The sequence below is a fragment of the Lissotriton vulgaris genome, chromosome 8 (assembly GCF_964263255.1).
Source record: "Lissotriton vulgaris chromosome 8, aLisVul1.2, whole genome shotgun sequence".
NCBI classification, from domain to species: Eukaryota; Metazoa; Chordata; class Amphibia; order Caudata; family Salamandridae; genus Lissotriton; species Lissotriton vulgaris.
Window position 1 is genome coordinate 1,361,821,612 of NC_141696.1, and position 26,158 is coordinate 1,361,847,769.

Below are 26,158 nucleotides of genomic sequence, written 5' to 3' on the forward strand. Positions count from 1 at the left end.
TGGGCGGGTCGGGTAGGGACGAACAGCTTTTAGATATTTTGGGTCTTATTTATATAAGATGTGGTGTAGAAGCCTAAATATAAATAAAACATACATACCGTTAGGTTCAAAGTTAAATACTTTATGAAATGCTGCAGTGTAAGGACAGCCTGTATAGGTGGTTGACTAAAGGTACAATGATTCATATGGGATTTTATATCTTTTGATGCATCTTGTTCAATTAACACAGCTAATTGGGAATATCCAGCTTTAGGACTTTCCAAACATTTATCCAATCATTAATCAATAAAATACATTTAGCTATATTTGGATCTTGACTTATTAAATATTCTGCAGTTGAAGCAAAGTGGCATTACATTTATAGTCCCATGATTTCCTTTTTTTTCACTGCAAGCTCAGCGCAGGTCATCAGACCTTTAGATATTCTTTAAGCTCCTATTAAGTGTCACAAAACCAACCCTGCAATCAAATGGATTCTACAGTGTTTTTGAACCTCAATACATATGTTACGAAAATGTGTCTTGTGTTTAGTAGTAATTTAGCTGTTTCTCAATACACGGTATATGTTGTAATTCTAGTTCAAATGTCACATTTTCCTACTTTAATTAAAACCTTTTCACACGTTTTGTTTGTAAATTGCACTTGTTAATTGGGTTCAGGCATAACTGTCAAGTCTAGTCAATTTTTATTGTATAAAATTATTAAAAATTATTACAAAAACATTTCTAAAGTTAAAAACACATATGTAACATTTTACTTATATTAGAGTCTGTTGATCATATGAAGAATAAAATGAAATATATTTCAGTTTTTTGCTATAAGGCATAACTGAAGAATTATTGTTCTGCTTACTTTGAAATTTAGGAAAGAATTTGCAGTTATTAGAGGGTACTTGTGATGCCCGCCTTTATACCCAGCTTCCCAAAAATCTTAGTGCCCTCCCTTCTTGTAAGCTGGCACGTTTTTGGTTTAAATTGTTTGCAGCAATTGTACCACGAATAAGTGCGCCATATTATAATTTGACAGAGCACATCCGCACTACTTCTACACTCTAGTTGTCGTGCCGAATAGATTAGTAGTGACCCTTGTATTTGACATACGGTATATCGTTCTGAATTGGGAAACTTCAGACAAAAGTAACACATGGACGCCTGAAAGTGAGGATGCCTGTTAACAGAAGGTGACATTTCGTAAAGCAACACTTTATTTGGGAGAAATACCTCAGTTTGAGCCGGAATGTGCATGCATGCCCTCCTTCTCCCTCCCCCTCTTTCGAATTCTTTGGACTTGAAAGCTCTCAGGTAATGTGGTGATTGTCAAATCATGAAAAGAACCTAATGCATTGCTTGTTTTTTTACTAGAATCTAGATCAGGGGTCTCCGACCTTTTCTGTAATACGAGCTACTTCTTTCCAAGCTATTGGTATTATTAGTGTTGTAGTAGTGACCACATCTGACAAGATTACACTGGCATCCACGCCATTCAAGATTACACTGGCATCCACGCCATTCAAGATGACACTGGCATCCACGCCATTCAAGACTATCAGCTGTGATCACTCCAGTGCACCAGGCAGGGTTACCTGCAGCAATGTGAAAAGGCCTTATGAATTTGCTATGCTTGCTTTGCCTTTACAGGGGTAATACATAAGCAGTGGCGGCTGGTGATCCCTGAAAGTGGTGAGGCGTAATACGTGCCACTGGTTCACCTCATAACTGTCAAAAATTGCCTTAGGTGCCTTAACACACTAAAGCACCCATACACTAACACTGCTTCTTGCACACAAATGCACACGCACACACACTTTTATAATCACTGACCCTCAATCACAACCATTGGTATACAGGGGCTCTGATCTGAAATCCTAAGGTACAGTTGTTTAATGCGCAGTGAGAGCAGCGGCACCAGGGTCTCTATGCCATGGTACCACTGCACCAGCTGCACCATTGATAGAGGCACCTCTGACTCACTCCCACTCCCTTTCAATCACACACTCATTGTAACTCCCACTACTTTACTCACTACCTCTCTTTTCCTTACTCGTGCTCCCTCATTGATTCTCACTCTCATTCTCATTGACACTCTCAAACACTATGCTTAATCTCATTCTCTCTCAATCAAACACACTTTTACTCGCACACGCACCTAGAAAGAAGACTGAATTATTTTTTTTAACCTTCTTTTTCTGGCTGCTCAGAGGCTCAATGGCCAATTAGGAGACTGGATGCGACGGGGTGCCAGGCGACTGAACCTTGTTTACTCTGTCCTGCCATTTAATAGGGCATGGGGCGACTTTGCGTAAAACGCATCACCGCCCGAGCAGGAGCCTATCTTCAAACTGCTGCACTACACTGGGCATGCGCAGCATACCTATGGTTTGTGAATGTGAGTGAGGGGCAACGCTCCTCTCTCACATGCGCAGACCATCTTCGGAACTCCTGCTCATCTCTGCCTGCGTGCGCTGTGCGTGAACTGAGCACTTTCACAAGTGAAGTGCACAGGCGGCCCGGAAATGTAAACAGACTAATTGTAAACTGTCCATTTGTCTGCTTACATTTCTGTTCTTCTGTTGCCCGATTCTTTTGGGTGGCGCTGCCCCAACGCCCCTATGGACCAGCCGCCCCTGTACATAAGTCATAGCATATTGCCCCTGGCATCAAGGTATACATCACCCTAACTTCACCGAACCCACTTCTCGCCGCACCCGCTCCGCGGGTGCCGCTTCGTCAAGGAGTTCGTGGGGCAGCATCATCTGAAGGGGAGGAGCGGTAAGGCGGTACCGGGCGTGAGGCTTCAGAGGGGCTGCGAGCGTGCGGGTACTCCAACTACCAGGAGTCCCTGCGAGACCGATAGCATCCGGTCCGCTCTCCCTGCTGGCCCGCCCCCCGCCCACCTGAGGATCATAAAGGCACCCCTCAGCTTCTCCTGTTGGGACACCAGTCTTTTGCACACGGAGGCACTTTGAAAGACCGCGTTTTCTGAAACTTCACCGACCCCACATCTCGCCGCACCCACTCCGCGGGTGCCGCTTCGTCAAGGAGTTCGTGGGGCAGCATCATCTGAAGGGGAGGAGCGGTAAGGTGGTACCGGGCGTGAGGCTTCAGCGGGGCTGCGAGCGTGCGGGGACTCCAACTACCAGGAGTCCCTGCGAGACCGATAGCATCCGGTCCGCTCTCCCTGCTGGCCCGCCCCCCGCCCACCTGAGGATCATAAAGGCACCCCTCACCTTCTCCTGTTGGGACACCAGTCTTTTGCACACGGAGGCACTTTGAAAGACAGCGTTTTCTGAAACTTCACCGAGCCCACATCTCGCCGCGCCCGCTCCGCGGGTGCCGCTTCGTCAAGGAGTTCGTGGGGCAGCATCATCTGAAGGGGAGGAGCGGTAAGGCGGTACCGGGCGTGAGGCTTCAGCGGGGCTGCGAGCGTGCGGGGACTCCAACTACCAGGAGTCCCTGCGAGACCGATAGCATCCGGTCCGCTCTCCCTGCTGGCCCGCCCCCCGCCCACCTGAGGATCATAAAGGCACCCCTCACCTTCTCCTGTTGAGACACCAGTCTTTTGCACATGGAGGCACTTTGAAGGACAGCGTTTTCTGAAACTTCACCGAGCCCACATCTTGCCGCACCCGCTCCGCGGGTGCCGCTTCGTCAAGGAGTTCGTGGGGCAGCATCATCTGAAGGGGAGGAGCGGTAAGGCGGTACCGGGCGTGAGGCTTCAGCGGGGCTGCGAGCGTGCGGGGACTCCAACTACCAGGAGTCCCTGCAAGACCGATAGCATCCGGTCCACTCTCCCTGCTGCCCCGCCCATTGCCCATCACGCCCCCTATATTATAGCCTCAGTCTCCCGCAGCGCGGGACGCAGCTCGGGGCGAAGACCGGGCAAAGAGCGGGCTGTTTGAGGCCGTTCGAGGACGGAGAAGACTGAATTGGGCCACCCCCTTTTTGCCCTTTGCTCAGCCACCTGGATTATTAATACTGTTCCTTTATTTTTGCTTAGGTGGGTTGCCTACCTTGTCAGTTATGTGCACCCGGGCAACACGTAGTAGGGCTGCTAAGGGTGGGCCGCAAACAAATGGCCCCATGGACGATTTAATTACTCGCACAAATTTAGCTATTGACAAAGAAATTTCCAAACTGCAGACTCGTGTCTCCTTGGACTTGGCTGCTGCTAGAAGATTGTCCCAGGACATTGCCAAGTCAAAAAAATCCTCCTTGGGCCACATAGCAGCTGCTGTAACTCCGGAGCGTCTGGCCATCCCGCGCTGTGTAATTACGCAGGCAGATGTCCATCACACTCCGATCCCACTCACTTCACCTCTATCCTTGTGTCCCGCAACCCAGTCTGATAACCATAATCTACCTGTGGCTACTTCCGGTCAGCTAGCTGCTATTAAATCCCCTTCTCTGATAACTCCTGACATACCTGTATGTAACAACACCAAAGGTAAACTACCCAAAAGGAAACGCAATTCTAGGTCTGCTTACTCACGTAAGAAAGCTAAAATTGCTGTGGCACACCAGCTGAATGTGGGAAGTGTACCTGTGACTAATGCTATAGGAGGGTGTGCCTCTTCGCCTCAGGCACACCCTGAGGTAGTCAAAGAGGGAACAGCTACTGCATCTGTTAACACAATTGCAGAGGATGATGGCTTACACTTTGAGGGACATGAAGGGAGGGATGGGGAATTTATAGGTTTAGTTTGGGAAACCCTAAAGAAGCTTCTCTCTCCCTTAGACCTGAGATTATCACGCATTGAAAACAATCTGCTTGAGATGGAAAAGAGCATTATAGCCCTGGCTACTCTCGGCTTGCGAGGTCTAGAAAATCAAGGTCTTTTAGAGAAAGACCCAGCCCCACAAGCCCCACAACTTCCCCCTCCAACACCTGCCATAGCACGGCCAGTTCCCAAACCGCGAACCATGGGTGTGGATCGAAAAACCGTTGATCTTCCAACTAGACAATCAAAGCTCCCCACCACCCAAACTCCTGTATATCCCAATGCTGGTGCTCCCTCAAGGCCAGCTGTCAGCAAAGCTGTTCCCCAACCGACTCAGGGCCCACGCATCAAGAATAACTTTTGAGGGGGTTACATTGATCTCCCTCCGGAGGCCAATGAGTACGTGGTCGTGTTGACGGGTGTTCCCCAGATTGAAAATGACCAGCACGAGAACCACTGGTCTCTGAAGAATAAGATCATGCATTGGCTCAACGTGAACAAACCGATTCCAAATGGTCGGAGAAGCAGAGTCTTAATGGTCCGTCGAGTTCCATGGGTGGGTCCCTCAAGGAAATCTAGTCCTGGGGACTGTATAGTGGTAACATTTGAGGATCCATACACGGCACACCATATTTTCTCATGGCCCATTGATGGCGAAGGCTCACCCATTGTACCAAGCCATTGTCCTTTTTCCATCCGCCACGCACTATGTATACTCAGGATGGCGACTGGTCTCTGGTACGCCATCAGACATGGAGGGGGTATTCAAATAAAGATAAAGATCAAGATTTATCTAGACGCTGGCTTGGGCTACCAACCACGAACAGGTTTGCCTGCCTTGAGGATGTTGATTGACTCCCACGGCAAGCTGTTTCTCCAACGCCTGAAAAGGCTCCCTTAACCTTGGGGGTCTCAGATCCCTTATTCATGACGACCGATTCTGAGGATACTAACTTCACCATACCTACACAGCCAATGATACATGCCCCGCTAATAGAGGGGGCTCTGAACTCCACAAACAATTTAGGAACCCAAGCAGCAGTGCATGAACTAGACGTCCCCCCTATGATTCCCATGTCACCCTATTGGATGGCCCCGCCAGATGGCAAGCGACTGATCGTAGCCAGGGCCTTTACCCGATCCCAGAACGAGCCCTCCCAAAGACAAAACAGAGCTGTTGCAGTGGCGCCAGGAATAGAGCCTGATCCTGCTATACTTGTTAGCTCGCCTAGGCAGGTTACCCCAGGTAGAACTCAGTTAAAGATTCTAAGTTGGAATGTGGCAGGGCTTGCTCGCAATTTTGACATCCCAGACTGGAACTCCTTTTTGGATCCCTTTAGCATCTGTCTCTTGCAAGAAACCTGGTGCCTAGAACCTAGGCACAGGGTAGACTTTACAACTTACTTTGTTCCCGCCACTCAACAACATGGTAGCAAAGGTCGCCCGTCTGGCGGCCTTCTCATTTAGGTCAGTATTGCACTGGGTCTAAGTGTAAATCATAAAACCACCCAATCCCCCGATCTCCAGAGAATAACTATACAGTGCCAGGGGGGCAGGTAGTTAGAAGTGTTTAACCTCTACTTAAGGGGGGCCAGGGGAGTGGCATCAACGCTATCATCAACAGGATTAAACAGTGAACTCGAATCTTGCAACATCGCCTCCTATGTAATCCTTGCAGGCGATTTTAACTGCTGCTTCGAGCCTCTGGCAAGTGAGGACATTCTGGACACTTGGGAAGATGACACAAGGAGAGGCATTCCCACGCTCGCCTTAGATCCGATTCAAAAATGGACGCAGAGTGCCATAGACATTAACTCACTCTGTATGGAATACGACCTGAGAGCAACTAATGGTCGTTCCAAGTCAGACCTCAGGGGAGCGCACACTTACAACAGGGTGGGACATACCTCCAGAATAGATTACATTATGCTGAACCACAATCTATGGCCGTTCCACCAAGATATGGAAGTCATATGGTCTTGCGACAGCAATCACAATCCTTTGTCTCTAACCCTCACCCCGCCGTGGCACGACAGGAACCCAGTCAAGGCCACTTCCGCATGGAAAACATCCCACAAACTTGTTCCTTCAAACTGTGGCAGGCGGTTAAAATGGGCTAAAGTAGCAGCGGACGAGGGAAGGATGGCGCAAGCAAAGACTATAATGACAGCCGTGAGGTCGAGTCTAGATGCTCTGGAAAACACCGATCATACTGTTTTAGCGACCTTCACAGAAACCATTTTGGCCCTAAGTGAGTTGTTCATTATTCCACAAAACAGGGTAAGGGCCGCAACGAGAGGTGCTTCCAAGGCAAGAGACAAATGGTATTCTTCAGAATGTCGGGTTGCTAAAGGGGAACTTATTCTTGCTGTGAAATCCAAAGACCCAGGAAATCATATAAAAAAAACTATAGCTCTGGCTAAGGAAGCACATGATTTCAACTTCTGGAGTGACCTAATGGAGGCGAGTTCTAAAAAAGACTCCAAGGGGTTTTGGGATCTGATGAGAGCCAGGGATAAGCCCATCGATGTACAACTGACTTGCAACATCTCAGGGGAGGCTTGGTTCGCCCATTTTTCTAAGCTATACTCTGTCCCATTAGATGTATTACAATCAAACACGGATTTCCTACCCAGACTGCCGGTTGCCACCACAATTAATGATTACCCCTTCAGTGCTAAGGAAGTAGAAGGGGCAATTAGGTGCCTTGTTGCTAACAAGGCTGCTGGCCCGGATGGCATTCCAGGTGATCTGTTGAAGGAAAACTCATGTGTGTGGAGTAGACTAATTGCCTCGCTCCTGAACGAGGCTGTGTTGGGAGGCTGTCTACCTGACTCCTGGAGGGGTGCTGAGGTCGTACCAATTTTTAAGAAAGGCTGTTGGGACGACCCAGCCAACTACCGCCCAATCAGTCTGCTCGACTCAACCCAAAAGGTAGCGGGCAAAGTAGTCCTAGGTAGGATCCTGCATTGGGCTGAAGAAAACTAGGTATTGTCACATTTCCAGGCCGGATTTAGATCAGGAACAGGCACCATCGAACAGACATTTCGCCTATTAATGCTGTATTGGAAAGTGGTCGTATTGGGCAAGGGCAGTTTGTATCTAGTTTTCATAGATCTACGGACTGCCTTTGACCTGGTCCCACGAGCCCAACTGTGGAATGTCTTAGAGGGGTTGGGTATCCCCCCTTATTTGTTGGGATTGCTTATCAAGTTCCATGAATGCAACTTTGCTCAGATTAGGTGGGGTGACCAGGGGCAAAAAACATCTCGTATTCCTGTAGATAGGGGTGTCCGCCAGGGTTGTGTGCTAGCCCCCACTCTGTTCTCACTTTACGTTAACGGAGTGGTGGAGCATCTTCTCCAACAACCAACAGATGCACCCTCCCTGGCTGGCAGAAAAATACCCACGCTCCTATTTGCAGATGACACCCTCCTAATCTCAAAAACCCCTGCAGGCATCCAAAAGTTGCTTTCTAGCTTTAAGGACTTCTGTGACATCAAGGGCCTAGCTATTAATATAAGCAAAACCAAATTCCTTGTTCTAAACCCCCCTAGGAAAACTGTAATCCCTCCTGTTCTAGACTCAGTCCCACTTGAAAGGGTCAAGGAGTTCGATTACTTGGGCATTCGACTCTGTGACTCCATGAATTGGAAGGCCCATCACCAAAAAGTCTTTTTGACTCATAAGAGGGTTACAGGGGCCCTGCTAAAAGAACAACGTGCCTCATCTCTTAAACCTATTGGGGCATTATTAGACATCTACAGGGCAAGGGTGGTGAGCGCGGCACTGTATGGTGTGGAACTGTGGGGTGTACAGAGAGTTGACACCTTAACCTACCTCGAAAACAACTTCCATAAGGATCTCATGAAGTTGCCACACAGTACCCCTACACTCCCACTCTTGCTTGAGGCAGGTACACGCCCAATAAGTGAGCAAGTTAGGCTACGCCCCCTCTTATTATGGGCCCGGATATGGAACGTACCAGAATTGTGCAGTTATGCTGATGCCCTAAGAGAACTCCTTGCTTTACCTGGCTGGCATAAGGTCGGCTGGCTTAGGGAAGTCAAGTGGCTTCTCTATGAATTAGGTTTAGGAGACGCTTGGGTTAATAGAACAGCTCCACCAAAACAGATGCTCAAGAAATTCTATTGATCATGGGCGGCTAATGTGAGAACGAGCAACTCCAATCTATGTAGATCTGTTGTAGAGTTTCTATCAATCAAGGAGCTCCCTTATAGAGAACCTTACCTGGACTTGATCCCTAATCCGTGGGACAGATCGTTGTATTTTAGATTCAGGGTGGGAGTCCTTCCTTTAGGGCAGTTAACTTCTAGTTGGAAGCCTCCGTTGCAAACCATACCATATTGCCCTTTCTGTGAATCAAAGGTTGAGTCCACTGCCCACCTGTTGTTCGAGTGTCCCGCATATGTAGCGCCCAGGTCCAGATGGCTGAAACCATTATGCAGGAGCCTCTGCACTAGATCGCATCTGGAAGCTCTACGTATATTACGATCTGATGCTCGTCCTTTGTTGGGCTGGGCATGGCGGATAAGATCTGTAAGGAAACTCCTGCTCCAGTAATACGTTTTGGTCGAACCAGCCCCTAACTTGTTCTTATGCCTGGGCAAATAATCTATTTGTATGATATTTTATCATTGACTTTGTGGATTTTATACAATGTATATTGTTAGATTACTATGTATTTTTTTATTCACTTCTGTATTGTAATGCTTTTATGATATGCTAATATATCGAAATAAAGCTATTCAACAACAACATCTCCCTAACATGCATGAATTATCTCTCAAATTTTAAATTTAAATATAAAATATGTGGATTTGTTAAGTGCATGTGCAATCTAATTGGTATATTGGCTTAGAAATGACATATATATATTGTTGCAAACAAAACAGGTGATGGACAGGATGTGGATCAATGTCACACATTCACCCCAGTCCAAAGATCTGGGCCCAAATCCATCGTTTTTTTGCACTCCACACCACCCTGGGTTAGACAATGGCGATATGCAAATCAGCTCTGACCCTGTGCCCCATGGGAACAGTCCAGTCCGAACTACAAAAGCCATGTCCTTCCCAGAACGGAATCAAGCATCCGAGGACCGGACCGGTTTCGAGGTAACACCTCTCATCAGCCCGGCTAGCTTGACTCTGGTGGTGTGGAGTGCCTGGGACCCACGTCTGAGCATCCCCAGCGCACTTATGGCGGCAATTGCAAACAAAACAGGTGATGGACAGAATGTGGATCAATGTCACACATTCACCCCAGTCCAAAGATGTGGGCCCAAATCCATCGTTTTTTTGCACTCCACACCACCCTGGGTTAGACAATGGCGATATGCAAATCAGCTCTGACCCTGTGCCCCATGGGAACAGTCCAGTCCGAACTACAAAAGCCATGTCCTTCCCAGAACGGAATCAAGCATCCGAGGACCGGACCGGTTTCGAGGTAACACCTCTCATCAGCCCGGCTAGCTTGACTCCAGTGGTGTGGAGTGCCTGGGACCCACGTCTGAGCATCCCCAGCGCACTTATGGCGGCAATTGCAAACAAAACAGGTGATGGACAGAATGTGGATCAATGTCACACATTCACCCCAGTCCAAAGATCTGGGCCCAAATCCATCGTTTTTTTGCACTCCACACCACCCTGGGTTAGACAATGGCGATATGCAAATCAGCTCTGACCCTGTGCCCCATGGGATGAGAGGTGTTACCTCGAAACCGGTCCGGTCCTCAGATGCTTGATTCCGGTCTGGGAAAGATATGGCTGTTGTAGTTCGGACTGGACTGTTCCCATGGGGCACAGGGTCAGAGCTGATTTGCATAAAGCCATTATCTGACCCAGGGTGGTGTGGAGTGCAAAAAACGATGGATTTAGGCCCAGATCCTTGTACTGGGGTGAATGTAAGACATTGATCTACATTCTGTCCATCAAATTGTTTTTTGTAATTTTCTCCCTGAGTGTACTGGGGTAGCTCAGACGTGGGTCCCAGAGCCTCCACACCACTGGAGTCAAGCTAGCCGGGCTGATGAGAGGTGTTACCTCGAAACCGGTCCGGTCTTCGGATGCTTGATTCCGGTCTGGGAAAGATATGGCTGTTGTAGTTCGGACTGGACTGTTCCCATGGGGCACAGGGTCAGAGCTGATTTGCATAAAGCCATTATCTGACCCAGGGTGGTGTGGAGTGCAAAAAACGATGGATTTAGGCCCAGATCCTTGTACTGGGGTGAATGTAAGACATTGATATACATTCTGTCCATCAAATTGTTTTTTGTAATTTTCTCCCTGAGTGTAAGCATGAGCGGATTTTGCGGATTGGCAATCCGCGAATTTTGCGGATTTGCGGATTCGCAATCCGCAAAATCCGCGAATTCCCGCGAATTTGCGGATTTTTTTTTTTTGTGTTCGCCCGTGTTTCTGCCAGTTCGCGAGGGTTTTTACAATTTCGCAATTTGCGAACTTACCTGTCGGGTCGCAAGTTTTGCGAACTTGTTGTTTCTACGTGTCCAGCCTGTTTGGGACACTCTTCTTCATCACTGCCACTCTCTGTCACCACTGCCACTCTCTGACTACTCATGCCACCCTCTGGCCCACCCATGCCACCCTCTGTTTCATCACCACACCCTCTGGTTGTCCAGTGTACATTATTTTCGGCAAAGCAAAGCACACCTTCCCTGCCTCAAGTGACCTGAATTAATTTGGGGCTGATTAATGTGTCACAGAATATTTTTTTAGCTGGCACCTGCTTCCTTAGTGCGCCCTGATTAGTGATCTTTTGCACTTGCTAAGTGCTTTCATTGTTGCAAAATTAGTTACAACACCTGCCCTGCCCCAACTGACAATAATGAATTAGGGGCTGATTAATGGATTTTAACTTCCAGCCTGGCTCCTGCTTGTCTCCCTTAGCTGTAATTCAGGACCTTTGTGGCATATGTGTAACTATTCTGAGGTTCAGAGCAGGGTCACATAATAGTTTCAACTGGCAACTGAACTCTGGAGGGGCCCCTCAGGAAGCACTACAGGAAATGGCTACTAATGATGTGCCTGAACTTTTGAACCTGGTAAGTAGTTACTTTCAGTTTTGCTAAGATCGTATTTCTGCAATTTTGCACTTATTCGCGGGGCGCGAACTCACGCGAACAGTGCGAGCAGCGCGAGCAAAATCCGCTGCTCGCGGATTTGCGGATTTTGCGGGAAATTCGCAAATCTCGCGGATTGCGGATTTCCCGAAAATCCGCAAAATCCGCGAGCGTAACGGATTTTCCGCCCATGCTTACCTGAGTGTACTGGGGTAGCTCAGACGTGGGTCCCAGAGCCTCCACACCACTGGAGTCAAGCTAGCCGGGCTGATGAGAGGTGTTACTTCGAAACCAGTCCGGTCCTCGGATGCTTGATTCCGGTCTGGGAAAGATATGGCTGTTGTAGTTCGGACTGGACTGTTCCCATGGGGCACAGGGTCAGAGCTGATTTGCATAAAGCCATTATCTGACCCAGGGTGGTGTGGAGTGCAAAAAACGATGGATTTAGGCCCAGATCCTTGTACTGGGGTGAATGTAAGACATTGATCTACATTCTGTCCATCAAATTGTTTTTTGTAATTTTCTCCCTGAGTGTACTGGGGTAGCTCAGACGTGGGTCCCAGAGCCTCCACACCACTGGAGTCAAGCTAGCCGGGCTGATGAGAGGTGTTACCTCGAAACCGGTCCGGTCCTCGGATGCTTGATTCCGGTCTGGGAAAGATATGGCTGTTGTAGTTCGGACTGGACTGTTCCCATGGGGCACAGGGTCAGAGCTGATTTGCATAAAGCCATTATCTGACCCAGGGTGGTGTGGAGTGCAAAAAACGATGGATTTAGGCCCAGATCCTTGTACTGGGGTGAATGTAAGACATTGATCTACATTCTGTCCATCAAATAGTTTTTTGTAATTTTCTCCCTGAGTGTACTGGGGTAGCTCAGACGTGGGTCCCAGAGCCTCCACACCACTGGAGTCAAGCTAGCCGGGCTGATGAGAGGTGTTACCTCGAAACCGGTCCGGTCCTCGGATGCTTGATTCCGGTCTGGGAAAGATATGGCTGTTGTAGTTCGGACTGGACTGTTCCCATGGGGCACAGGGTCAGAGCTGATTTGCATAAAGCCATTATCTGACCCAGGGTGGTGTGGAGTGCAAAAAACGATGGATTTAGGCCCAGATCCTTGTACGGGGGTGAATGTAAGACATTGATCTACATTCTGTCCATCAAATTGTTTTTTGTAATTTTCTCCCTGAGTGTACTGGGGTAGCTCAGACGTGGGTCCCAGAGCCTCCACACCACTGGAGTCAAGCTAGCCGGGCTGATGAGAGGTGTTACCTCGAAACCGGTCCGGTCCTCGGATGCTTGATTCCGGTCTGGGAAAGATATGGCTGTTGTAGTTCGGACTGGACTGTTCCCATGGGGCACAGGGTCAGAGCTGATTTGCATAAAGCCATTATCTGACCCAGGGTGGTGTGGAGTGCAAAAAACGATGGATTTAGGCCCAGATCCTTGTACTGGGGTGAATGTACGACATTGATCTACATTCTGTCCATCAAATTGTTTTTTGTATATATATATTGTTAGCCAACTGGGTGGTTGTCTTGGTTGAAATGGAGTTTCACCTGGAAATTCAACTATTTTTCTCCAGATATAAAGTACTGAAATTCCCACTCTCTCTCTTGCCGGAGTTTGGAAATGCGCTAGACTTTTAGAGTATGTGCGCCTGTCGCAACATTTCTAATTCCAGTGGTTTTCAGCATGTAGTTAGTGTATCAATCTTACTTGATTGTCATTCTTTCTCATAGGATGCCGTTCAGCATTGGGATCCGCCAATGAGTGAACAAGGATTTGTGGAGGCTGAAGGGAGAGTTCTTTGTCGGGCAGAGATCAAGGATGTCGGGTAAGCTTATTCTGGGTGCTGCTCATGGTTGGAAACCTTTCGTGTCAAAGAAAGGAGTATTTAAATACAAAACATTGTCCAAAATGGCAGTAAAGATGTTGCAAGACTTAACAACACTAGTAGTTCCCTACCTCGGATTAACAAAATAAGAAAATTCAGTCCCTTAGGTTGGGAATCCGATATAAGCCCCCAAGACACTCGTACAAAGAAAAAGGTATTTAAAAAAAGTTAAACTTTTATTAATAGCAGTTAAATTAATTACTTGTCCCACTGAGAACTAAAGACTGCAGCTACAGCAACAGCCTCTGATTGCTGCCTAGAATACATCCACTGTCACTGAAAATATTATGTGATGCCATATATTGCCATGGATTCTGAAGCATGACAGATAGTATATAATGCCTTAAACCATGAGACTGGACAGAGGAAGACACAATTAAGTTCAATTACCCCCCTTAAAAGTAAAAGAACTGCTCCTTATTCCAGTGCTTCATTTGAGCTCGTGGTTTCTGGTGCTCAGCACCAGCACTTTATTCTCAACACCGGCTCTAATGACAGTCTGCCAAATGATGGCGCTGTCTTTCAAATTTTGAGGTGAGTTTAATAATTCAATATACTTTCAAAACGAATAATATCTGACAACTATGCCATTCTTATAGCTTTGAGTGGCCCTGAATAGTCTGAATTGTTACACTTGCAGAAGTGAGATGCTTAGTAGTTGAGTTGTTATCGTAATTGGCAGCACTGGCAGAGGCAGTGGGTGGTACATGCTGCAGGGGCATCTCACAAATTAAGTACTGTTATCATGTGTGTTGCAGCCTGGACAAGCATCCAGTATCCTTTCACCTTTTACTCTGTGGGAGCTCTCTACAGTGGCACAGAGATGGGTTGAAACAAGGGCAGGGCCCTATGCTTTCCTTCCTTTAGTGGCAGTTAAGCTGCTGTTGCTGCAGAGAAAGTGGCAGAATGAATGAAAACGCTTACAGAGCAGCTATGGGCACTGAATAACAAATGCCCGCTAATTTAGCCATGGAATTTAAGCCCCCGATTCGAAAAGAATTTCGGTTCACAGTTTTACCATTAAGAATCAAATCACTAATCAGCGATATATGACTTATCTGATTCTAAAAAAAATCCACAAATCCGCTCATGTGTTCACACAGTGATAACAAGTGGAATATTCATTGTGTGCTATACAAAAAGGAGCTGAAGGACTGTTGAAGACAGTAAGTGAGCAGGATGCATCTCAGACCACAAGCATAAGCTATTTATCAAATTTGCATTCCTGCCAACTCCAAGTTTTGACTTGGTTTCCACACTGTACATATTAATCCTGCGGTCAGTATTCAATGGATGCCCTGGCTCCTGCTAGTCTACTGGCATCTCCTGTTTTTGTCACATTCCCAGTGGGTCCTGTCTGTTCACTGGCAGGAGGCTGCCCCGCCATATTGTAAGCGTGAATAAACTAAACACGCCTGCCACAGCTGTGCATCACTGCTGCCATAATCTGTGTGGTTCCAGGTGCTACATTGTGCACAACCTCAAAAGAAAAACAAACAAAAATATATAGCAAAGACTGTACCTATGTCTGCTGTTCCCAACTACGGATCTATATTCAAACTGTCTCTTGCTACTGTTATTCATCCTTGCAGTAATATGTTCCAGGGCTACTCTGTGTGCGTTAAGATTTTTCAAGTACGCACTCATTTCACTCTCAAATATAAAATTTTATCTGCAAGGCATGGAACCCTTTTCTTCCATAACCCCCCTTACTCCTGTGAGATAGTCCTCCAACCCTACAGTAGACCCATGATAATGAATCAAAACCCATACCTTACGTGGATTTAAATAATGTGACTCAAACTTGTGTAAATGGATGTGTGTGGGCTGCTCCGAGTCTATACACTCATGGTACTTCCCAAATAGGTTTACTATGCATGGCAGGGGGCATTTTTGCACCATTAGTGTTTTTACCCTAGTGACTACTGAGAAGGACTGAAAAAAGAGCAGGATTGTACACTGGTGACAATGAAAGGAACCAATTTATTCTCCCAACTGGAGGTCGCAGGGAGTAGGGGGCCCTGCTAGGGGCCCTCAAAGTCACTTTCCGACAGGCTTTCCATGTCGGAAAGCCCCACATGGAAAGCCTGTCATAATCCTGACGACGGAAACACTGTCCATAGGGATTACGGTGAGGCCTCTGACTGGCCAATGGGCTCCTTGAGCCTATTGTAATCCAGCCGGAATGACCGGCCGGTTTCACTTTTGACCACCTGCATCGTAATACGGCAGCTGAAACTGAAACTGACAATGTGCCTCTGAAAGCCTCGGACCTATGATCGGAGGCTTTCTGAGTCACTTTGTAATTTGGCACAATTTCACAATCCTGTAACACATAGGCCATCACAAGTATAATTTAAGGCGATGGGCCTTGATACGCTGTAGTTTGGACCATTTCGAGACTGACCAACCTCCTATCAGCGGTCCTGGGACCGGTATTACAATGCTTCCGCAAATGGTGCGGTTGCATTCTCCTATTTCTCTTTAGGAGCTTGTGTTAGTCTTAAACCGGCCATAGCACAAACTCTCATAGAGAAATGGGAGTGTCTGTTAATTTCTGCTCCGTGTGGCAGGCATCTCACAGTGTCTAGACCCCCCAACCGGAGACAGCAAGGAAAAGGGTGCCCTGCTAGAAGCCCCCCAAAAATCACATTCCGACCGGCAATCCATGTCAGAAACCCCACATGGAAAGCCCGTCAGAAACCAACATCTTAATCCTGACGGCAGAAAAGCCATCCATATGCATTATGGTGAGGCCTCCAACTGGCCGATGGGATGCTCAAGTCCACTGGAATGCAGCTGGAATGACCAGCCGGTTTCACTTTCGACCACCTGCATCGTAATGCGGCAGTCGAAACTAAAACCGAACATGTAACTGGGAAAGCCTCCGACCTGTGGTCGGAGGCTTTCCGAGTTGCATCGTAATTAGGTCCTATTCCTCAATCCTGTAACACACAGGTCTTAACGAGTACAGCAAAGTATCAGGGGATGTGTTCTGCCACCAAACAAAGTCATCTTCTACACAGTTCCTATGAAACACAGTCACTTGAAGTATGGGAGGCATTTTGATTCTAAGTGTGGTGGGCTGTCCATTTCTGTCGGGGCTGTTGCATAGACTGCTGCCTCAAAAGCTCACAAACGTTACGACTGATTCAGGGTCATTGAAAACGTTTTTTTTTTATCAGATAATATTTTTGACCTTGCTGGGTGAAGCAGGGAACATCTGATTCCTTGAGACCTTAGGACAACTTTCTCTGTATAACATTGATTGGTATCTTTCTTTACATCCAGTGTAAACACAGTGCAGTAACTAACTTTACTTTTGCCCACTTTTATTTTATCTGGCTCCTTGGCTACGCTTTGAATGGAGTCCATGCCACCATTACTGAAAATGTTAGATGCAATTGTTCAAGGGAGGGATCCTGCTTCAAGATTGGGTCACAGAGATGGAAATGCCTTTTCTGCGTGTAAATAATTTCAAAATTGTACTGCAGGGGGTATACGTGTTTTTGATCAATGTCTTCAGGAAAAGTTCCACGTTCTTCTTGATTTTCTATTGAAACACTGCACCTGGAGCAGGTAAATAATTTCCTTTATCTCATGCAGTGTGGGGTCCACAAATTCTCTGCAGTTCTTACTTTGCCTTAAGTGCAGTCTATAATAATTTGCACTAGGTCAACGTTGGTATCAAGAGCTTCCACTACTCTCTCGTGAATACTCTTACTTCTCTGTTTTCTCTGTTCAGGATAAACATCAGTGCTTGAATCAGATCTATGCTCTGCCGCATTGTCTTGTGTCTGTAGGGTGGTAGTAGTGCCCTGGAGAGGCTGTAGATTGCATGCATAACTTTTACTTCTTGTCCCCTTACCCTATTTCTGCATGTGGAAAGGTCCCCTGTCCCAGATTTCTCTGGAAAGGAATGTTGTCCCATAAAGAATGCCCAAATACTGTCATATTTCAAAGGGGGAGCAGAAGCTAGGCCAAGATAGAAGTTCTCGACAGCAGAGCCTCCCATGAATTCTCCCAAATTCCTATATTTGGCTAACTACACCATAATCATAGGCTGTTTCATTTTGCATTTTTAAATTGTATCTATATGCAAATTACGCATATTGTTTTGCAGAATAATTACCCGAAATTACAAAAGTGCACCATTTTCATTTTTTCAAATCTTAGTTGTGACAGAGTTCCTATTCTTACACAACGCTCTATATTGACTGTGCAATCTTCATCCCTTAAATGAGCAGCCTAGTAATACCAGGCTCTTAACTGGAGAAATAACAAACCGTCTTTTTGAAAGGACTGCACAGTACCCAGGAGTGCCTGTGTCTTTGAGGAATGGCCATACTCCGGTGGCTAACAGTAGATGCCCTGGAATGGATGGTTCCCAGGATGCTGGCTGTTTCTTCCATTGTGAGTGTTTTCCAGGCTGTCAGGTTTTTGCTGTGTGTGTATGAGTGTAGGCTGAAGGCGATAGTGCAGGATTTCAATTGGGAGTGGACGTTGTTGTATATGGTATTGATTTTGTTGCTGAAGAAGCCTGAGAGTCATTTTATTCCAACATCATGGGGATTCTAAAGGTACCCAGGTTTTGTTGATTCCCCTGAAGAGGACCCAGAAATTAGCAAAAATCCAGCTAAATTTAGTTTTAGAGGGGAAAAAGTGTAAAAAAAAGTGCTGCAAATTAAAGTTTCTGGTATTTTCCCTGCAAATGGTATCAACAAAGCGTTTATGGGGCTGAAATCACCATTTTCCCAGCTTTTAGGGACTGACAGATTTTTGTAAGAAAACCAACATTTTTTACAAAGTGTTGGTATTTTACTGGGACATAGCCTATTTTTGATATTCTTTTGTGCTTTCAACCTTCTTCCAGTTAATGGTAGAAATGGTTATGAAATCAATATGGTCAGTTGAATATAGGAAAAATTGAAAATTAGTTGGAAAAAAAACAGCCATTTGTGCCAAAGTTTTCACCTGTAACTTCTTCTAATTATGACAGCTGTTTGAAAGCAATATACCATTGCATCTGCTGGACCTTTCTGGTTGTGGGGCTATATAGGGCTTGTGGGTTCACAAAGAACCCGACGAACCCAGAGCCCATAATTGAGCAGCGTCTTGCAATATTTTTTTATTATGTATACAGCAATTAATTTGGGAAAATATGTACATGGAAAAATTGGTATGAAAGACACCTATATATTTCTGAAATTGTAATAAAATATAGAGTTTAGAAACAGTAGATATTTGCACATTTCCAAAATTGTGAGTACCCATACTAGCATGTGAATTACAGGACATTTTTCAAAGTGACTTCTTTTTTACACATTGTCTTTCATTTGGAAGGCAGAGATGCATCGAAGGTCAATAGGTAATAACTGTTGCTGTACAATTGTGTTACCCAAAGTCTTATGAGTCTTATGAGAAAAATGGTACCTCAATTGTGTGGGTAGGCCTAGTGCCCGCGACAGGAAACGGCCCAAAACACAATGTGGACACACCACATTTTCACAGTGAAAACAGACCCTTTTTTGCAAAGTGCCTAGCTGTAGATTTTGAACCCTAGCTCTGCTGGCACCTAGGAAAACCTATACATTTTTTAAAAACTAGACACCCAGGGGAATCCAGGATTTGGTGACATGTCCGGCTCTCACCAGGTTCTGTTACCCAGAATCCCTTGCAAACTCACAATTTGTCAAAAAAACAAATTTTCCTCACATTTAGGTGGAAAGTTCTGGAATCTGCGTGGATCCACAAAATAACACCCACTCTGCATTCCCCAAAGTCTTCAGAGAAAAATGGTTCCTCACTTGTGTGGGTAAGCCTAGTGCCCGCGACAGGAAACGGCCCAAAACGCAACGTGGACACACCACATTTTCTCAGTGAAGACTGAACCTTTCTTTGCAAAGTGCCTAGCTGTAGATTTTAAACCCTAGCTCTGCCGGCACCTAGGGAAACCTAGCAAACCTATACATTTTTGAAAACTAGACACCCACGGGAATCTAGGATGGGGTGACTTATCTGGCTCTCACTTGGGCCAATCCCCTAGCAGGGATCCACTAGGGAGGGGTACCATTGGAAAGGGGAGATTCTCCCCTTTCCAACGATACCTCTCCTGACTTTCTACGTGCTCAGGGGGCTGAGCTAGCCCCCTAAAACAGCTGAGATTTACATCTAATCTGGATGAATAGACGGCTGGGGAAGGGTGAAAGGATGAATTGGTGGATTAGTAAAAGGAGGGTGGATTAGCGGATGGATGAAAATGAATGGATGGATGAATAGGTAATAGTATGGAGGAATGGTTGGAAGTGTGAGTAGAAGGATGGATGCAAGACTGTAAGGGTGAGGGTGGATGGATGGATGGAATGGTGGAAGGAGGGTTGTATGGTAGAAACATGAAAAGATGGACAGAGGGAAGGATGTATGCCAGGATTAAAAGATGAAGAAATAGAGTTACCGAAGGCTGGATTAACGGACCTCATCTAGAATGGGTAGAGTTGACTCACTTTGCTCACCTGACGGCGTTCGAGGGATGGATCAAAGTGTGGGGGGTATTTTCTTTTTCTTTTCTAGCTACTCCCTTGCTTGTTTAAGAGTCAGCGACCTTGTTGATAAAGGGGACGTTTGTAGCCCACCTCAATCTGCAGACGAAGAATCAGTCCAGCTGGCTCATTTCAGTCCAAAACTAAATGTAAAGAAACGTGACTACAGCTGCAGGCATGAAATATGAGCTATGAACATTGGACAGCCTGTAACTCTTCGTTTTATTTATTAATGCCTCTCTCTAGACATGGAACTAAGGAGGCCTCTTATGGGCCAAGGCATTCTATCAGACGGTCTCTCAGATGAAGAACAGGAGGCAGAATCAATGCCAGTGGAAAAACACGACCCACTCGAAGACCAAGACGGAATCACGTACGTACTGCCAGGTAGCACCGTGTTTGTTGCTGTTAGGAATGTTTAAAACTTCATCGTGAACATGTATTTCTCAGCTGCGAAAGTGCCTAGCAGGTCTCACAGTATTTTATGTACACCCTGGGTTTAGAATGCTCTAATATTAAGATTTATAGCAACGGTTGGGAGTAGGCGTGGAGGGTTAGATGAAATATTCCTAGTTTATCGAGGATTATTTATGGCTCGGACAGTCTCCTATTTTATGGTCTTTTTTGCGGCGGAGTTTTCTAGTTGTCAGGTTATTTATATTCAGGCGCTTTCATAATGCCTGTAAAACATTGAGACGCTTTAGTCCAATGTTTTATTCAAGTGCACGAGGGCAGAGCTTTTAATGTTTCAAAAAGAACTGAGAAAATAAATATTAAGTCGAGAAATCTGGTCTTTAGATATCAGTTTATGGATGTTGTAAAATATCACGAAGCTGAAATATTCTCTGTGAATTCGTTTTGGTTTTTATGTAAAACAATTTATTTCCAAACACGATAAACCTTCAAGCTGAACCAAAGCCAGAGCAAACATAATATACTTGTTCTTATCCTTTTCCCTGCGTTTATAAATCCTCCTTTATTTGCTCTGCCTTAAACCACATGCATGCACGTCATTTGGGGGTTGCCACTTGCGATCCCTGGACCCTGGCGCTGCATTTGAGACCCCTGGCCTCGGCGGAAGCAAAATCAGTGCCAGGAAGACAGTGGCAGCTCGTCCTTATGGACATTAGTTGTGACTCTAATCTCCATATGTTTTGACAATATTTCTTTAATTATATTAATAGCAAATAATATTATATTGTTCACTATTAGTGTAATAAAAATCGAGTACATTTAGCTGGAATATGACCCTCCCTGACAGCAGAGTTAAGTAAAACAAGCTGTTAAGTGTATGTTGTGTAGATGAGTCTGTTTATGTGAGAGAGTGGCTCTGTGTGTTTATGCAAACACCCGTGTGTGAGTGAACATAAATGTCAAATAAGGTGTGATATCACTTCTGCTTCCCCTAGCCTTTTGGTGAATTGACATGTCCTTTCCCTCAACCAAGTCAAGTTACCTGAGTTTCTAGAGTGGCTAGTATAGGAAAATGAGCTTTGTACCAAAAGAATGTACTAGAGTTGGTGTACTGATGTGTATATGTAAAGTTGTGTAACTGAAGGGAAAATACATATAATATACTACAACACTACACTGCATATTCCATTCACAAGTTGTACACTGCTTGTTAATTAATGGCTGTAGCACTTATTGTTTTTAATGAGGCCTTGTCAAGTGATAGTTTGCTGATAGGGCAGCCATAGCATATTCTCTCACTGCATACACACAAGACTAATTTCTATCTAGTCGTTGAGGCTCAGTTTAGGAGGGTGGAGGTAGTAAACAAAAACAGAGGCGGAGAAAGGAATGTGTGGGGGAGAAAACTAGTGTGGTTGGCCTTAAGAATTGTATGTAGCATACGTGTTTTGGTCTTCAAACCTGTTAGGATGGATGAGTAATTTTCCTTCTTGGGTAAGAAATGCATGCACTGGTGTTTCAGGAGGGAGCACAAAATCTTACAGAAAATTGGTAAGGGTGGCATTGCTAAGGTGGATTTCAGGCACCAGATTTTACCCTTATCCCCACAATGAATAGTTACATTGGGTTTTGCTGTCATCATCAACGGGACGTTCCTAGATCTCGTCTAGGTTGAAATACAGTAGTTGGTACTGCTTTGGTTGCATGGGAGATAAATGTAGTTTCTCACATTTTAGTTGCTTCTAATGATCCACTTCAGACGTTTTTTTGATCATGTTTGTTTCAGGTTTGTGCAAACACTTATACACCTTCTGAAAGGAAACATCGGAACTGGACTTTTAAGCCTCCCTCTTGCAATGAAAAATGCTGGCATGTTGGTAAGTGTTGATTTATTTTTGTAGTCACTGTCTTTAGGTCGAGCATTCGAGACATCTTGTATATACTTTAGTATACTATATACTTATATGTACTTTGTGGGCTCTGGAGATCAGCCCTAGGACTTGTCTGCTTCCGCTTAGGGACTTTTTTTTCTGTTCAACTGCCTCTATTTAACTGTCTTGATAGAAAACAACCAGTAGAGGTCAGTAAAAGCCCAGAATTGCTTTCTGCTGATGGACTTTTCTTTTTTGAATTTTTCTGGCCACTGCCTCTATTTATCTTTCTTGATAGAAAACGACCAGCAGAGATCAGTAAAATACCAGAATCACTTTAGCATTCTCTAGATTTCAGACAATAGAAATTGTCTTCCATGAGCACCCATACACAATAATATTTTTTCCAAATCTTGTATTTTCAGTGATATGACCACCAAAGGCCCTGATTTTATATTAAAAACAGAGCTTTGGACTATACCATTTCCAGCTGAAAGGCAATATTTCTCTCCATGTGTTCCCATACCTGGTGTGTCACACAGTTTGTGCTTACTTTCCCTCCATATTGAAGAATAGTAGATGTTTCAGCATCCAAGCTAATGTGCTGCACAGCTAAATACATATACAGTCTGAAAGGCGAGACCGATTGCATAGCAAATGCTTGTTTTTTAGTAGCAGCCTGGTGCAGAGTTAAGAAACAAACTCTACATAGGAAGGTTCATTCCTTTCCTTAATACATCTTTGCCAAACAGTAATATCCTGGATATTGACTCCTAATAGATGAGTTCTGTACATTGCTCATTCCCACATTAAGTACGAACCACATCAGACTTCTTATCCAACCACAGTATTTCGTGTCACCTGCATATTATGACTAGACTGATTGGAATATGGCCTTAACATTATGATGAGGTCTAGGAGTTCAGCAGATGTTCTGGGAAAATTGGAATCACTAAGGTGTTCTGCTATCATATAAATTAGAAAAATATGTTAATTGTGACCTGCAAAGAGATCTGCCCTTTTCTGTGTTTTCCCATTTGTAAGAAATTGGGTTATTCTTTGAGGTGGGTGGAAGCCCCACTCAGGCAACAACCGAAGTCCTTATCAGGGTGAGCCACAAAAAGTCACCAACTCAACTAACCTGTGCTTAACCCTCTGGCTACTTGACACACAAGCAGTCAGACTTAAGTAGAGGCAATGTGTAAAGTATTTATGCAGCAGACAAACCGTAATAAAGTGACAACATAACACAAGAAAAATCACAAGCCAATAAAAAAGAGTACATTTTAATAAATAAAATGATGTCTGAATGGCAAAATTCCAATCAGTAGAACTTGAGATATGCAATTCTAACATTTTAAGTGATAATAGTTCCTCAAAACACAAACCGCTACTCATTGTCATCTGATAAGGTTAGACTAGGGGAAAGGCACAAGTTCAGACCGATCTCGATAGAGCGTTGGTCGGATAGAGGGACCTAATTAGTCCCACTGTAAAGTTACCTTCAAAGTTCGGTGAAGAGTTCTGTTGGCCTTGGAGGAGGCCGTGAGGAGCAGGTAGAGTGTTGCGGATAGTCGTTGCTATAGAGTGAAGAGAAGGCTGGGCATCACGATTTACTTCGCTAAAGCATGAAGAGCTTTTCAGATGTCACTCAGTCGTTGCTGTAGCTTCGCCTTGGCAAAGGCTATCATTGCTGTAACTTAAAGTGCAGCTCTGGTGAAGAGCAAGTCTCACCAAAACTTCGCTCTGGCAGTCCTTGTTTGCAGCAGTGTCTTGCCATGAACAATCCCGTTTGTGGTCTCAAGAAGCCCAAACATGAGGATTTCCACCTTTTTCTTTGGAGGAGGACACTCTGACGCCAGCCAAATGTCCAAGACTTGGGGAGGCACTTATTGGGGATCAGGTACTCATTCCAGCAGGGGCCAGCAGCTCTCAGGCAAGTCTAGGCAGGGCCAGTTGGAGGGAGGCCTCTGGAGCTTGTAGATCACAAAGGAGGTCAGCTAACTGACCCCTGTAGTAACTTTGGGTTAGCCTGGAATGAGGAAAGCAGGTCCCGTCTTCCTTCTCATACAGTAAGCCACAGGCCTAGTAGTGTTATGAAGAGTGGCTCCAGAGGTCCTATATTTATACCTGGTGCCAACCGTTGTGTGTTGATGTGTTTTATCTAGGAACCCGATTCAATATTGTGACTTTATGCCCCTATATGGATATAATCAATAAATATCCCTATAATGGCATAATAATCAGATCCATGTTTCAGTAAATCGCCCTTGCAGTCCAAGGCACGGCAAAAGCTACTTCCTTGGATTCCTAGAGAACACACCGAGTTCTTTCGACACACCTAACCTCTAGCAACCTGGGAAAGCCCCGCTTGCTTTGTTTTGATTTGTAATAGACCTCCTGCGAGCACTGTAAGAACGGCCAGTTCTTAGTGACATCTTTATTGACGTCTTATGTTCAAACCTTACGTCAAACTCGGCACCTTTCAGGTATAAATATACCAATGTTGCCTTAAGCAAACACACGGTGGTGATTCTGGAGCAGAGGAGCTAATCTACTTTCCGAGAGCCCAGCAGAAGCGAGAAGCCCACGGACGCTGCCCCTCCTCTTTGACGCGCTGAGAAAGACGCTGTCTTTTCTCCTGCCGAGAAAATCCAGCTCCGGTGTTTCCAGCCTACCTTAGCGGGTGACTGGGATATCGGGTCCTGAGAGAGAGATTGTCGTAAATATTTAATTTACTATCTTAATTTCTATGCAGGTAAGTACTTAATCAATAATAACTCAATCGGAAAGAAAGAAAACAGAGTCCGTGGTGTTAGAGTTCTTAGGGGTTTTATTCCTTAAAAAGGAATTATTCCGGAATAGGATATCATGTTCCTGCAACCACACGGGGTTCAGGAAGGGATAGAGCAATGTTTTATTGACAATACATAGCTTATATACTTAATTTACATCATAGGAAGCAATATAGTAGGCGTAACAGCTGAGAGTAGACAAGATAACAGCATCCACGTGTTACTAGTACGTAATCAGAAGGCGTGGACTAGGCGTAACTGGAGGTGTGCTCTAGAAACGTCATAGGTAGGTGTCACATGTGGGTGGCACTAAAACAGAAATGTTGCAATGTCAGCAGAAATCAGAAGCTTGGATGCGCGCACAGCTGCATGACGTGTGATTTGGCGTGAAACTGGAGGGTGCAGGGGCTTGACATTTACACTGACGGAAAGAGACAGAAGTCTGGCATGTCAGATCAACTTGTGCTTCTATCATATCTGATATCTGATGTTTAGGAACGGAGCTATCTGGGCGGAAAGGTCTCTGGGGCAGAAGCTATTCTATACTGACTGTGAGCGCGTGTATAAGCGCCTGAGTGTCTGCATGAGAAGCGTGGGGGCATGGGCCTTCCATGGGAGCATGGTAACAGAGGCTATGAATTATTTGCACGGAGACAGGCCGGCCCTTTGGCTCTGCAGCTGGGGAATGTTTTACTGAAACTAGTAGGCAGGAATGTATCTTCGAGGAGCGGAACAGATAACTCGAAGGTTGTAGTCAGTCTTGGCAGGCAGCAGGCTGAGCTGAGCGTGGTGGGCCGCGCTGAAAGTAAGGCAGAGTTCACAGG

At 45.5% G+C, this 26,158-nt stretch overlaps 1 protein-coding gene across 2 annotated transcripts in view; it reads left to right on the plus strand.

The window, feature by feature from the left end:
* The window catches only part of SLC36A4 (solute carrier family 36 member 4), a 1,006,806-nt gene that overhangs the window by 114,859 nt on the left and 865,789 nt on the right, over positions 1-26,158 (plus strand). The window contains exons 2-4 of one of the 2 annotated variants that reach the window (XM_086935317.1): positions 13,561-13,655; positions 20,501-20,627; positions 22,455-22,545. In XM_086935317.1, the coding sequence (XP_086791443.1) occupies positions 13,649-13,655; positions 20,501-20,627; positions 22,455-22,545 (225 nt within the window). In that variant the 5' untranslated portion in view covers positions 13,561-13,648. Of the gene's footprint in view, positions 1-13,560; positions 13,656-20,500; positions 20,642-22,454; positions 22,546-26,158 lie in introns of both variants that reach the window. The other variant, XM_086935318.1, reaches the window with a different exon arrangement.